Source organism: Ochotona princeps, chromosome 28 (assembly GCF_030435755.1).
Source record: "Ochotona princeps isolate mOchPri1 chromosome 28, mOchPri1.hap1, whole genome shotgun sequence".
Classification (NCBI taxonomy): domain Eukaryota; kingdom Metazoa; phylum Chordata; class Mammalia; order Lagomorpha; family Ochotonidae; genus Ochotona; species Ochotona princeps.
In genome coordinates, this window is record NC_080859.1 from 14,660,472 (window position 1) to 14,675,648 (window position 15,177).

At 43.2% G+C, this 15,177-nt stretch overlaps 1 protein-coding gene across 1 annotated transcript in view; it reads right to left on the reverse strand.

Moving 5' to 3' along the window:
- The window catches only part of SLCO4C1 (solute carrier organic anion transporter family member 4C1), a 50,059-nt gene extending 36,624 nt beyond the window's left edge, over nt 1–13,435 (reverse strand). Inside the window, exons 1-2 of the mRNA XM_004586289.2 lie at nt 13,028–13,435; nt 9,323–9,586 (exon numbers count right to left, since the gene is read on the reverse strand). Coding sequence (XP_004586346.2) covers nt 9,323–9,586; nt 13,028–13,376 — 613 coding nt within the window. The 5' untranslated portion in view covers nt 13,377–13,435. The remainder of the gene's footprint in view (nt 1–9,322; nt 9,587–13,027) is intronic.
- Nucleotides 13,436–15,177: the final 1,742 nt, after the last annotated feature.

Genomic DNA, 15,177 nt, shown 5'->3' on the forward strand with positions numbered 1-15,177 from the left:
GCTAGGGAGCCTGAGCATTTCTTATGTATCTATTAGTCATTTGAATTTTCTTTAGAAAAAAATGTCTGTTCATCTCCTTCACCAATTTCTTCACAAGTTTGCATTTTGTTCATTTTTTAACTGTCCCTGGGTTTCTGAAGATCATTGTAACTCCTGGATATTAGTTCCCTATCAGTTAAGTAGCGTGCAAAGATTTTCTCCCTTCTGTTGGTTGCTTCTTGGTTGCCTCTCCTTGCTGTACAGAAGCTTTTTAGTTTGCTGTAGTTCCATGTGTTTATTTTGGCTTCCACTGCCTGTGCCTTTGGTGATTTTCTTAAAAAGTCTTCCCAAATTCCTATATCTTGGATAGATAGTGCTTCTTAGGTTTTTCTCCAATAGTTTGATGGTTTCTGGGTGCAGATTTATCTCCTTGATCCAGTTTGAGCTGATTTCTGAATAAGGTGACAGGTGGGGGTCTTGCTTGCTCCTTCTGCAGGCTGCTATTCCTATTGGCCCAACAGCATTTGTTGAAGAGACCCGGCTTTTCCCCTGCATTATTTTTGGTTCTGTTGTGGAAGATTGTACATTCCGAGGTTTCTATTCTGTTCCATTGATCTTCTCTGTTTCTGTACCAGTACCAGACTCTTTTGATGACGACTGCTCTGCAGTAGGTCTTGAGGTCTGGAATCATGATTCCTCCTGCTTGATTTTTATTCTTCAGGGTATCTTTGGCTATTTGTGGGTCTCTTGTGTTTCCAGATAAACTTTTGTAAGACTTTTTCCATTTCTGAGAAGAATGTTGGGATTTTGATTTGGATCGCATTGAATCTATATATTACTTTTGCTTTTAGGGATATTCTGATGGTATTGAGACCCTGCAAATCCAGGAACGTGGTAGGTTTCTCCATCTTTTAGTATTTTCTTCCATTTCTTTTTTTAATGTTTTGTAATTTTCATTATAGAGGTCTTCCATATCTTTGGTCTGGTTAATTCCAAGGTATTTGAGATTCCTCTATTCTATCTTTAAAGGGGTTTGTACTTACAACTTCTTTCTCAGCCACGGATTTGTGCATACTAGTGCCATCAATTTATGTTCATGAATTTTGTATCCTGCTACTCTACCAGATTCTCTTATGAGTTCCAGTGGTCTCTTGATACAATCTTTTGGTTTTCCTATGCAGAGAATCATGTCATCCCATAAACAGGGATCATTTTAATTCCTCAGTTCCAATTTAATTTGTTTTTTTTGCCTAATAATTCTGCCAAGGACCTCCAATCTTATGCTGAACAGTAGTGGTGATGATTCTCAGTGGAAAAGCTTCCAGTCTTTCCCTATTTAGTAGAATGCTGGCATTGAGTTTTTCATATATTGCTTTGATTGTAATATAGAATATTCCTTCTTTGCTTACGGTCTCGAGGATGAAATGGTGTTAGATTTTGTCAAATGCCAAAGGATCCCAATTACAGACCATGATACTCAGCAAAACAAGTCAATTCCAAAAGGACAAATATGTTCTCTCTGATATAAGGTAATCTTTATGCAAACTACAAGATCAATAGCCCTTTCAAAACTAATTTTGCTACATCTTGGGGGGGTGATATTTTTTTAATTTTCATTCATTCAAAACAGTTTTTGTTTTTTTATCAATTTCCTTACTGACTCATAGTTCACACAATAGCATCATTTGCTTCAGAAGGTCATTGATTTTCTTTTTCATTTCTTCAGTGGCACTTTGGTCATTCAGTAACGTATTACTTAACTTCATGTTGCTGTAAATGTTCTGTTTTCCTCTCTGTTGTTGGTTTTGTCTTATGGCTTTTCATTTAGGAAATGTACAGTGACTGTGTAGTAGGGACTGGCACATATAGATGTGAAGAGACAATGCAGTGTTCATCTCTACTTCCAGATCAATGGTGGACTCCCAATAAAACTTCTGAAAATTTCTTGACAAGAGGATGCTACCTCTGCCTTTGCCCATGCCTAGAATGTCAGGATACACTTTAAGAGCAGAATGATGGACTTATGACTGGTTGTGAAGAACTATGCTATTGTAATGATATGGAGGAAGTAGGAGAGGGGCAGGGATTTGTGAAAGGAGGAAGGGAAATCCTGAAGCCTATGGAACTGTATCATGGAATAATAAAATCATTTAGTTCATTTAAACAAAAAAGAAAGTAGAATAGTCTTGAACACAAAAGAAAGATCTGTTCTATAACAAGCACATTTCACAGTTCAACTTGTTTTTTTTCCTTAATCATTCCATCTAGTACTCCTACTGAAGATTTCTAAACTCTACAAGGCTTTCAAAAACACAGGCTTACACCTAACACAGCACAGAGCAGCTTTTTTCAAAGTGCATTCACTGAAACACACACCTGAAGGAGGAAAGGAAACGGGATGAGGATGCAAGCTCAGCAGCTGCATCCCTGGCCAGCACGGTCAGCACTCCATGTACCAGACCTGCATCAGTGACTCCCACAAGGCAGCTGCTGCGGCGATGATGCGCTTAATATGCCTGTGTAGCTCCCATTTCTCCCCAGAGTCATTCAACCACTGAACACATTTGAGACAACCTCTTAATACCTGTAGGGACTGATCTACACACTATAACTTGGAGAGACTCTCTGATTTTTCTTGGCTTTGCTTTTTTACAGTATCCCTGGAGGTATTAAGCTACTACCTACCCATGACCTATACTGAGCAGGTAAACAGAAGTGGAGCCTGTGTGGCCATCTCTGATGGATTTTCCTAATTATTTTCGTCTGCGAGTTTGCTGTCTGAATTCAGAGTAAACTATGATGTAATAAGCTTGAAATAAAATTCTGTGTGTGTGTGTGTGTGTAGATATCTACATGCAAAGTTGAAAGCTCAGAAAAAAAGTATCAGGCACTGAACCAGATGGACATGTGTGTCCCATACTGGATGAAGACAACCTCAATATTATTTTTTTATTTTAAATACTGATCTCTGAATTCCATTCCAGATTGAATGAATCAGGGTTCCTAAGGGTGGGTGTTAAATAGGCATATGAATTGTACTAAATAGGAACAGCAACTGTTCAGAATAATTCACAGTCTGAGGAAGTGCAGGGGGGAACTGACATACCTCTGAAATCACACATCATCTCAGCATCGGCTGATGCACCAACTACCCTAAAAGTTGACTTTAGCCTTGTCACAGCAGATCCCAAATTTAAAGGGAATCATTTGTCTCACGGCATCCGTGCACCTCCTAAACAAGGAAATAACACCACTTTCTGTCTTTATTATTTCAGTTACAACGTAACTGAAAGACAAGAAAGATAACAGTAATTTTCATACAGGAAAAGTGAAAAAAAAAAAAAAGAAGCCCCAACAAAAATCAAGGCACCCTGTTTTGAATTAATGACTGGAAAACTCTGTAAGTACTTTTTGGCTGAGGTTTTCTCCAATCGAGGCTTCATTCCTCATTAAAAAAGAAAAAACAGTTCTGTGGCTTAGCATGTTGATCCTCAGCCTGCCATGTTGGCATCCCGCATGGGCACTGGCTCCAGTCCTGACTGTTTAACTTGAAATCCAGCTCCCTGCTACTATGCCTTGGAGAGCAGCAGAGAATGTCCCAAGTGTTTGGGCCCCTGCATCCCTGTGAGAGACCCAGAAAAAGCTCCAGGCTCGAAGCTTCAGACCAGCCCCACTCTGACTGGACCAGTGTACTGAAGATCTTTCCTACTATCCTTGCTATTCTCTGTGAGACTCTGCCTTTCAGATGTACATAAATGGATCTTCGTAAATAGACAAATAAGATGAAAGAACACAGAAAAAGCCAAATGGTAGCTAGCAGTCAAGTCGAACTTTCACTCCCCTTCTAATTACTCTCCATGCACAACTCTTCATTAATTAATGTCCTTTCAAGCAGAATCCTACCTAAAATGTCAAACTGAGGGCTTAAAAACATAGTCATCAAATCTTACTTTTCTTTTTGAGAGCAAGTGGCGAAAATTAAAATAATGCGACCTAAAAAATAATATGACTTAGGAAACATTTGAATTATGAATCAATAAAGAAAAAGGTTTTCTTTGGATTTAGTAAGGCTTCTCTATAATTCCTTAGTTTCAATAATGTCCCCCAAAGTCTCAAAAAGACCAAAAAAAAAAAAAAAAAAAAACCCTTTCTCAATGATGTTAAATTAACATTAATCCAAAAGAAATTAAGAAGTGTTTGGATGAAAACGCAGTGTTATAAGGTAAAAATGTATTGACTGCATTTAAAATAATTAAACATTACATTCAAATGCACCACCCAATTCATATTATATTAAAAGACCTCACACATGAATGTCATAAGGGGACTTTTTGTTCAGTGATTAACTGTTTGGGGCAATCCCATCTTATATCAGAGTGGCTAGGTTTCAAGTCCTGCTTCATACTAATGTGTACTTTGGGAGTTGAAGCCAAATATGATTTATGTGCAAATGTTTTATGATACTAATCTGTTTAGGATAATATGGACAAAATTTAGTACTTATTTCTCTTGATTTTTAACACTTCTATGTCCATTAACAAACATTAAAACCTCCCATTGGTAAATTTGATCATCTCCAAAGCTAACTAATCACTTTTAACTTTCAAGGTCCATGGAAGTTTCTGCTAAAACTAAGGCTTTCTCTTAAACCTACTAAAATATGCTTTCTGCAGAACAATAGAAAATTCAAGCTGTATTCAAAGCTACTTTTCTTCCTCTTTCTAATTCTACTTTCAGATCAAAGATGGATTCACAAGGAAGCTGTTAACTATATCTTGACAATATGATGCTGGACTCTCTGCCATTGTCCATGCCTGTAATGATGGACATATGACTGTGTATGAAGAACTATATTTTAGGAATAATAAAGGGGAACTCAGTGGGAGGGGGGTATTTCGGGAGGGAACAAGGGCTTATGGAACTGTATCATAAAATGATAATAATAATAAAGTAAAAATAAATAAATAAAAAGATCACAAAAGGTTAGAATGAAGGAGCCCCTCAAATCCAGTATTTGCACGTCTAGGAATCATGTCTATTGAATAACCTGCATATTTACATGAATATATTCAAGGATTACATAGCAACACAGGCTATACATGGCGTGTGTAGTTCACACCCCACAACTTCAACTATGAATTCTTAAATTCCACACCCAATTCTGCCCAATCTAGAGTTCCATAGTTAGTAAAATTCACAATAGTTAAGCCAAATACCAAGAATTCATTATTCATTCCTCTTTCACGGCCATTCCCCATAAAGAATCCTCTTTTTCTTCTAATACAGGCTGATAATCACACTCAAGAAATTTACTGCCCCCGCCTCAGGCCAACCACTCCCATCCTTCACCTGCCCTAGAAATAAAAAGCCTCCTAGGGCAGATGTTGGGGTCTAGCAGATCAGACCGCTGCAGGCGACAGCTGAATACTGCATCTGTGCCCCACTTACGCTTCCCGTTTTCCTTTCCACTAATGCCTGGGAAGCAACAAATCATGGCACAAGACCCTGGGTTCCTGTTATCCATGTCAGAGACCTGGAGGGAGCTGCCGACTCCTTGCCTCAGCCCGGTCAGATCCTGGTTGGCGTGAGAATTTCAGTTGTGAACCAATGGACAGAAGATCCCTCTGCGTCTCTCCCCCACTCTCTCTCACACTCTATTTCATCAGATAAATAAGAAAAAAAATTATCAGAAAAAAAATTATCCTTAAAAAAAGAAAAAAACGAGCCCAGAGCAGTAGCCTAGTGGCTAAAGTCCTAGCAATATATGCTCTGGGATCCCACAGGGGCAGCCATTCATGTCCCAGCTGCTCCACTTCCCTTCCAACTCCCTACTTATGATCTGGAAAAATAGTAGAGGATAATCCAAAGCCTTGGCACCCTGTGCTCACATGGGAGACACGAAAAAAGTTCCTGGCTCCTGGCTTCGGATCGGCTCAGCTCCAGCCATTGTGGCCACTTGGGGAGTGAATCAGTGGGGGGAAGATCTTTCTCTCTGTATCTCCTTCTCTCTGTATATCTGACTTTTCATTAAAAATAAACAAATCCTTATTAAAAAAAAGAAAGAAACTCTCCTGAGTGGTATCTTCCCACCAATAACTCTTTTTTTTTTTTTTTTTTAATTCTAAAGCTAGATGAGGAGAGACAAGAGGAAGATCTTCCATCCGATGATTCACTCCCCAAGTGGCCTCAAAACTGCCAGAGCTGAGTCAATCCAAAGCCAGGAACCTGGAGCCTTTTCCAGGTCTCCCACTCTGGTGCTGGGTCCAAAGACTTTGGGCCATCCTCGACTGCCTTCCCAGGCCACAAGCAGGGAGCTGGATGAGAAGTGGGGCCGCCAGGATTAGAACTGGTGCCCACATGAGATCCGAAAGCATGTAAGACAAGGACTTTAGCCATTAGGCTAATGCACCAGGCCCTTTCCATTAACTTTTTCATGAAATGCTTCTTTTGCAAAAGTAACTAAAATGTGAAAAATATACATGCCTATGGAGCCCTATGTTACGTTTTGCTACAGATATATAATGGGAAATGTCCCATATGATCCAGCAATCCCCCTCCTGAGTGGGAAATGAAATCCACTTGTGAAGGAGACATCTACATTCCATGTTTTTTGTAGCACTGTTCACAACAGCCACCTAAGTGTCAATACCTTCACTGATGAACGAATGAAGATAATGTGGCAATATGCCACAGGATGGTACTCAGCCATCCAAGGGAACAAATTTTGCCACTTACAAATCTTGCCTTTTGGAATTACAGAAGCCACAATGATCATTTTAAGACACAGATAAAATCATGCAAGGCCTGTGTAAAAGTAGCCAATGATCCGCACTGTACTTCTGGCATCATCTCAATGCCTCCCTCCCTAGGTCTATCTCTCCAAGTTCATCTCCCGCCACACTCTCTTGTGCTTTTTGATGATGCTAACCAAAACAGACAGTTCCCAAATTCTGCCAAGATCTTCCCTATTCCAAAACCCCTAACCCCATTCTTTTCCAGTCCGCAAAGTAAACTTAAAAGCTGATCCCTCGTTACCCACTGCTCACTGGCTCACCTGCTCACCCTGTGGTGTGCCGGTACTTCATACTATCTGTTTCCTACAGTCATCCATCCCAATCGCCAATTTCCTGTGTGACTACTCGTTGTGCCTACTCCCATGCAAAGGGAATGGACTGTTCTCCAAGCACCAAGTGCACGGTCCACGCTGCCCAACCTTCACAGTATGAATGGAAGTATAACAACCACAACCTGGGTTTCCCCTTTCATTTGTCACAGATACACTATTGGTCAGCTTAGGAATCAGTTTATTTCTGGTGAAAATTTTACAACTCGGCCATCTCTCTTACCCAGTCTATTTCAATCATCTACTAAAAATACCAGAGAATGAATAACAACCTGCACAGTGATAGATGGATACAGAATGTCTTTGACCTTAGCTTTGTCTCTGGCTATCCACCTCACTTGACCTGTGACCATCTCCCTTTGGGAAATATCAATTGGTCAAGGAGGCTGTAATTCCAGTTAAACATCGCAAAGATAAGGCTGGGAGAATTCAAGAATGACAAGACTTCTGTACTGGATGAGATGTTTGTGTTTGAGTTTAGACAGAGAATTTGGAGCAAAGCTTCTCTGTTTACCTTGAAAACGAGGGGGAGGGACACAGGATTACAGTGAAGAGCAAAGGCCTAGACGCACCCAAATCAGCACCCACTTGCTGCAAACCCCAAAACATTTTCAGTGTCCCAGTACCAGGACACATTTTCTTGTGTGGCGGTTAAAATTTCCATTACCATTCAGATACTGCCCTGCACGACTTGCTCCTAAAAGCAGCCCCAGTGAAACTGCGTTAGATTTGCTTTGTGCAGTCTGTTCAATCTTGGTTACTGTACTCAAATCTACATAAGCATTCCTTCCTCTGATAACATATTCCCCTTATCTTATTCAGTCCAAATTCCTTGGTCATACTTTTAAAAACCCCCTCTTTTCACCCAACTGCTTGAGTATTCTATTTCTACCTCTACAATGAAGTCTACTTACTAATAACTGTCTAAAACCATCCTGCATAGTAGTTTTTTTTCTTTTTCTTTTCAAAATTTTTTCTGTTCCTTTTAATAAAGAGAATGACGCATGCCCATGAGGGCCTCTAATTTGGGTTGGGAGTGTCAGGTATGAAGGAAGGTGGGTGGGATCAATGTAGCAGTCTTTTGTTGCTTTGCTAGTTATTTCCTGCTGTGTCTCAGGGCAGAATGAGGGGGAGCCACCCCGTTCTGTCAAACTCCATCAGCACGCAGGCAGGGGTGGGAGGGGAACAGTCATTTAATGACATGGTAGAGACCCCAATATGGGGAAGAATGTTTCGAGGGTGTTACTTGAGTGGTTTTGATAGTTCTGAGAAGTTGTTGGTTTCACTTTAAATGTCTTATTGTAGAATAGTTTTAGATTTACAAGCAAAAGTGCAAGATAATAATAGTTTCCATATATCCCTCATTCCATTTCTCCTATTAACATCTCACATTGATACTTTTTTCTTATTTCTTATTATTCTATAAAATGGGAAAATGCTCCTGGGAGAAATTATCACTTAGATTTTAATATTAACACAAAAATTGAAAATCAAAACAATGCTTAAAGTGCAACAACTTCTAATTGTCCTTTCTCTCCTTACTCCAAACCTTCTCTCCATTGCGAACCCTCAATAGCTTCTAGGTTTGTAATCACCTTGCACAGGAATGCCATAAAAATAATACAGACTACTTTCATTGGCACGATACCCTGGCTATGCGATGGCCATTTTCTTCCCATTAAAGATGATTCTCTGAAGACAAATCTAAATAATCAAGTTTTCTTTCTGAACCCTTTAAGAAAACACAGCTTCCTGTAACCAGAGCAAAGCTGAATGTTGCTTTGAAGTTTGTGTCTAAACCACGGCCGGGCCGGGTTGGTCTCAGAGCTTAGGAAGTGAATGTCCAGTAAAGGTCAGCCCTCCCCACGGTCTCTCAGATCAAGAATGAACCTCCAGAGCACAGAACTGCAAGCACAACACACAGAGCCACAAAAAGAACCACGGCAGCTCTCAGCACCCAGGGGAATCACACCACCCTCCACGGAGAGACCATCCTCTCTTCTCAGGGAACAGAAACGGAGGATGAAAGAGCAGGAGAGCTCCTGTTGCAATGAAGAACACGCAGTCACCTAAAGTTCCTCCCTCACACAGTCCACATAACCAACAAAGCCGTGAGCAGCCACAGCTCAGTTCCTCACCCTGTTCTACAGTGAATTTCAACACAAAGCTCTTCTTCTCGTTTGCCACTTCAGGACGTGAAAAACAAATGGAAACTCTTACCTTTAAAAATGGATCCCAAATGATACTGTCCACTGAAAAACTGTGGCAAGGAAAATACGAGTGCTCCCAGTCCTATCATAAAGGAGGCGAAGGCCAGCCACCTGGGCTTGTGTCCCCTCTCCCCAAAGAACGAGACAAACACGGACAGCACGCAGAACGAGATATCGTAGCTGGATGATATGAGGCCAGTCAGAGAGCTCTTCATCTCATAGCGCTTCTCAATCGTGGAGATGCTGATATTAACGAGGCCATTGACTACGATACCTGAAAGAGAGCAAAGGAGGTGCGTGTACAACATAGCAACTTCACAACGCATGGTATGATGTTTAGCACAATGCACCGGGGGCAGCTCTGTGGCACTGTGTCTCAAACCTCTGCCTGCCAAAGTGGCATCCCTAGAAGAGTCTGGTTCAAGTCTCAGATGCTCCGCTTCTAACCCAGCTCCCTATTAAAGATTCTGGGAAAGTAGCCACGAAGGAGATTGAGAATGGAGTTCCCAGCTCTTGGAACTGGCCTGGCTCGGTACTGCCTATTGTGGCTTTGAGTGAAGTAAGCCAATAGGTGGAAAACCGTGTGTGTGTCCCTCTCTCTGTAACTCTGCCTTTCAAATAAGCAAATAAATCTTTTTGAAACTCAGTATGCTTTTCGAATTACATATTTAAATGGCCTCACTTTATTTCTCTTAAAACAACATGCACAAAGCCAAACTATTACAGTGCCATGAAGCCAGCTTGCTAGATTTCAAACATGCTGTAACCCTGTGTACTTCACTGGGAAGAGCACAAACGATACCAGGTACAGCCATGCTCCAATACTTCCCAAGTTACTCAAGCCCTGAGCACATGTGTCTATCACAGATCATCCTGACTTCATCTCGAAAAGGAAAAAACCACATCCTCAACCTTTCTTATCTTAACACAAACTTTTTTTCCAAACACTCATACACAGTAATCACTTAAAAATCTTTGAACAAAAGTAAATGAAGTTATTTCTCCCGCTAGCATTTAAAGACAGACCAAGTACAGGAGGGGCCAAGCGTTGGCAGAGTGGTAGACACCACGTGGGATACCAGCATCCCTATCGGATGTCTTGGGCATCCCCATCGGTGTCTTGGTCAAGTTGCTGCTTTGCTTCCTATCCAGCTTTCTGCTGATGAGCACCCAGGCACTTGGATGCCTCTAACCTATGTGGAAAACCTATGTGTTGTGAGCATTTGGAGAGAATCAGCAAGTGGACAGTAGAGGGGTGTGTGTGTGTGTGTGTGTGTTTCACACTTTGCCTTTCAAATAAATAAGTAAATAAAGAAGACCTTTTATATAAAAGGTAAAAGAACAACACACATATTTCATCTGCTTATTTTACCTGCAATGAAGGTTTAATAGAAAGTATTCAAGGAGACACTAAAAATCCAATCTGGACAGATCTCAAAATACCAGTCTGTACATAAATAACACAGAAGTTCAAACAAGGATATAAACTGAAAACAAAACACCTCTGACCACACGTTCACTTAGTATTCCTTTTACTTTGACATCATGAATTGCTTTCATGTATTAGTTATGGGTACAAGTACCCATACACATAATCTCTACAGTTTCTTTAAATGTTGCTTTATCAAGACTGTATCTGAAAACATATTTCAAGAAAGTTAGCACAGCCATTTGGAAAAGTCCTAACATGACTTCTACTTCTATATTAGTGCAATGAGATTATAAAACAATTTATACTTCTGGTATTTCAAGGTAAACAAAAAGCACCCAAAAATGACATTTTAATAAGGAGGTGGAATTACATGATGTTATGGAAAATCTTTCCATTGGAAGATCAATTTCCTAAAACACCTTTCATACTGATTAAACATCTGACATGCCTTGATGATAAAACTTCTCTTTGAAAAACTGAATTTGAAGTCCTTCTAAGAGCATTCTAATCCTATGGATCACAAAGGGAATTCTATAACTATGCACCTTCCCATAGCACTGCTTTTCCAATTAAAAAATAAGAACTACTAAATACAATTATATCTCTATTGTTAACACAGGCAGACAGGGCACGCCTTGGAAAAGTCAGTGCTAAAGAGAAACCTATTCTATCTTTGAGAAATGCTGGCTTACATAAGGCAAATTCGTGTGATGTGGTTTTGCTTTTCTCCCAAGATGTCTGTTAACAGACAGTAAAACTGCTTCCTAAGAACACCGCTTGTGAAACAGTCATTCAAAAGTTGAACCAACCGGTGAACTAACAGATCTTGCCACTTTCATACAGGATGCAAATTGCTTATTGATAACCTCTGGGTAGAGGCTACTCCAGGCTAAAGCCAACAAGTTTCCTTTTTTTTTGGTCTAAGATCGCTAGTTATATTTGGCAATGAAATAATATTTTATATTGAACACAAAATGATGTGTTTGGGGTAACAGAAATTCTAGAATGAGCTTTGATTAAACCCAGGATATTTTAAACCTAAGTGTTCAACGTTTTGAACTTCCCATTCCTTGGACACTGTGACGCTTCATGGTCACTGATTCCAGACAACTGACATCCAGGCAGTAACTGGCTGAACTTTGCTGAGGGGAAAAAAAAAATCAACCTTCAGCAGACCAGCAATAGGTCCTGAGCAGCTAACATTTGCAAAGCCAGGGTGCCTTGGGGAGGAATAAGAACATGCAGTATACATTTTTGTTTTTAATTTCTTAACAAATTCAGAAACATCTGCTTGTATAATAACTTTATTTGAAAGAGAGGGGGGAAAAAGCATTTTCTAAGCCCAAGTCCTCTCCCCAAAAGATGCCTTGGGCTGCATTTCCTTGAACCAGATCTTCCATGGCTTGTTTTTACAAGAGATGTTGAGAGAACGATCCAAGTGACCTAAAGTACCAACCTAGTAAACACGCAGTAACTCCCTGGCCAGTGCAGGACTCCATGCCCACTTCTCCTTGGCGCTCCCTGTTCCCCACTGCCCACTGCTTCCACTGCTGTCTCTACTTCTCTTTCCAGGAAGCCAGCCTCCTTTCACTGGACCAGCCCTCTTGCAAACTCCCCCGGGGGTCTAAACCTCGATTTCACCCGGTAATTCCCCAGGGCAGGGATAGGGGAGAGGGAAGGAGGAGAAAGTAAAAGAGAATTTACAACAAAACAAATTCTGCTTCCCCCTGTAGCACAGGAGGTTGAGGGCAGCACCCCGGCACTCTTCAGCTCCACCAGCTGCAGCCTGGACTTGGGGGCTGCCCTGGGGTGGGGTGGGGTGGAGGTTGGAGGGGAGGCAGAGTCTGAACGAACACACACACACACACACACACACACACACACACACACGACTGCTCCAAACCAGGAGCGTGTGCATCTCGCTCACAGGACGGATTTTTATTGAGTGGGTTTATTATGTTTATTTTATCCTCCGATGCTGATGGAGGCATCTGCGCCCGTGTGACTCCTCCGGAAACAACAAGGATTTCTCTCCCACTCAATCCCCCCCCCCCACCCCCGGGAAGGGACTCAGGAAAGCTTGCACTAGGCAAAAGGGACCCACTCCTCCCACCCCTGGGGTGCCCAAAGGAGCGCGCAGGCGGCTCCCGCCTCAGCAAAGCCGGGTCCCCCCAGTTTGCACACGTTTGCGGTCCTCGCCCCGTCGCCGGCCGCGCGGGGTCTCCCAGGCACCTGCCGCGCCCCCCTTCCCCCGGAGCCCTGGAGCCGGGCGCTGGACTTTACCTTGCGTGAGGGCCAGCAGGCAGTAGTGCAGGAGGAAGCCCCGGGGCGTGTTGCAGCGCTGGAGAAAGCGCGGGTGGAAGTTTCCCCAGCCGCACGGCCCCTCCTCAAACTCGGAGAGCGACGGGGACCCAGGAGGCTCTGCCGCCGAGGCCGGGAGCGAGCCTGGCGGCGGCCCCGACGACTCCTGGGGGGACTTGTCCTCCTGTGCCTGCGAATCCGAATCTTCTCTGGGGCCGTCGGGGGTCACACCAGAAACCTGCACCTGAGAGGGCGATGAGGACGAGCGACCCGGGGTGTCCGGGCTGGAGGGGACGAACGCCGGGTTCTCGAAGCCTTCGGCGCCCTTCATGTTGGGTTGGGTTCTCCAGACTCCCGCGCCGCGGAGCCGCTTAAAACACACACCACACACATACACACACACACACACACACAACACCCCAGGTTGCTTTCTGGCTCCGCCCCGTCCCCCGGCGCCCCCGGGCAGGTGGCAGCGCCCCCGTGCGGGAGCACGCCGCCCGCGCCTGAGGGGCCTCACCTGCTCCTACCTCAGCCGGAGTCCTCACCTCACGGGCGACTGAAGGACGGCCGGACCACACCCGGAGAACCCCGCAGTCCTTGCCAGCGCTGCGGGAAGAACTCCCTCGGCCCCCACACACACACCCCCGGCCAGGTCAGAAACAGCCAGCCAGGACTGCTGGAAGTGTGGATCCCAGGGCTTCCCTACGTGCTGACTGGGAAGCTGGTAAACACGCGGGCATCTGGACACCCTGCAAGCCAGCAACATGTGGGTCTCCTTCCTCCCTTGTTCTTAACACACAAGCAAGCTAACGTCTATACTCTGGCAGTCACAGGTGTAAGAGAAAGTTCAGGGTGCAGTTGACCCTAGAAACTGGAATGCAACCCCACCATGCATCCCGAGTCGCCTCCTACCATCATTCATATCCCAACAGCACCACCTGTTCCCTGAAAGCAATGGAGTTGAAACAGAAGGAATAGACATGAAGAAACTCAAAAGGCCGTGTATGTGACATTCTCTCCTGCTGCATGTCTAAATCAACAATATTGCATCAGATGTTAACTATTTGAATGCCCAAGGCCAAGTCCAATTAGCTTCCCAGAGTGCCTTCTGTAACAGATCAGCTTGGGGGCACAGGTCATGGCTCAAGGAGGTGGGGCCCTATCTCCCACAAATCAGTTCCAGGCCCTCGGCCTCTGCCTGGCCTTGACCCCTGTCTGCAGCGTGTGGGGGGTGAACCAGCAGATAGAAGGTAACTCCATTTCTTTCTGTCTCACTGTCTTTCAAATAAATCAGAAAACTTGAAAAAATGAAGTGTCGCTGTCCCGCAGCGATGGACTTGGTGCACGGAGCTGATAATAACACGTGTGGACTCTGACTGATGGTCAAAAGCCTAAGTTTATTAGTGGCATCAGACTTCATACACGGGGAAGGAGGAGGAGTAGGAACTCATCTTGAATGTCTGCTGTCTGCCCTATTACTGGTCCTCACGCGGTTCTTATCTACATCAGCTCTACACTGAAGAAACCACATCCTAGAGAGGCCGCGAAACTGAGTCACGCAGCTAGAAAGGGCCTGGTCAACTTGTTGGGGACTTCCTCTCTGTTTTCGCAGCCACTGTATCTTCCCTGGATTTGCCTTTTCCGTATAATTACTGCAGCATTATTTCAGAGCAACTCGGAGGGCCCAAGACTCATATTTACCTGATGCCTATGAGATTTAGAAGATGAATGCTGTCAAAATCTGGAGGTATTTAAATTAAGCATCTTGTGTTAATCCTCCAAGGCCTCCTTTTGATAGAGGTGGATTCAAAACAGGTATCAAAATGCATGGACAAACACGGTCTTCATGGGACGTATGGAATAAAGCCATTGATCCAGCCAGCAAGTTTTGCTTTAATGAGATACAGTTTTGAACAATCCCAGCTTAAGGCTAATACTACCAAATTCCGAGCAGTTTAATCATGACACACTTACATCCATGTCATCCAAGGAGAAATTTATATCCTTGCAGTGCTGGGAACTAGAACTTTGTTGAAGGATTAGCCAAAATGCTATGGGTTCATCTTAAATATTTCTTGTTACCAACACATTCCTGGTTTCTTACATAGTTTGTAAAGTTAAAAGGGCTCAAG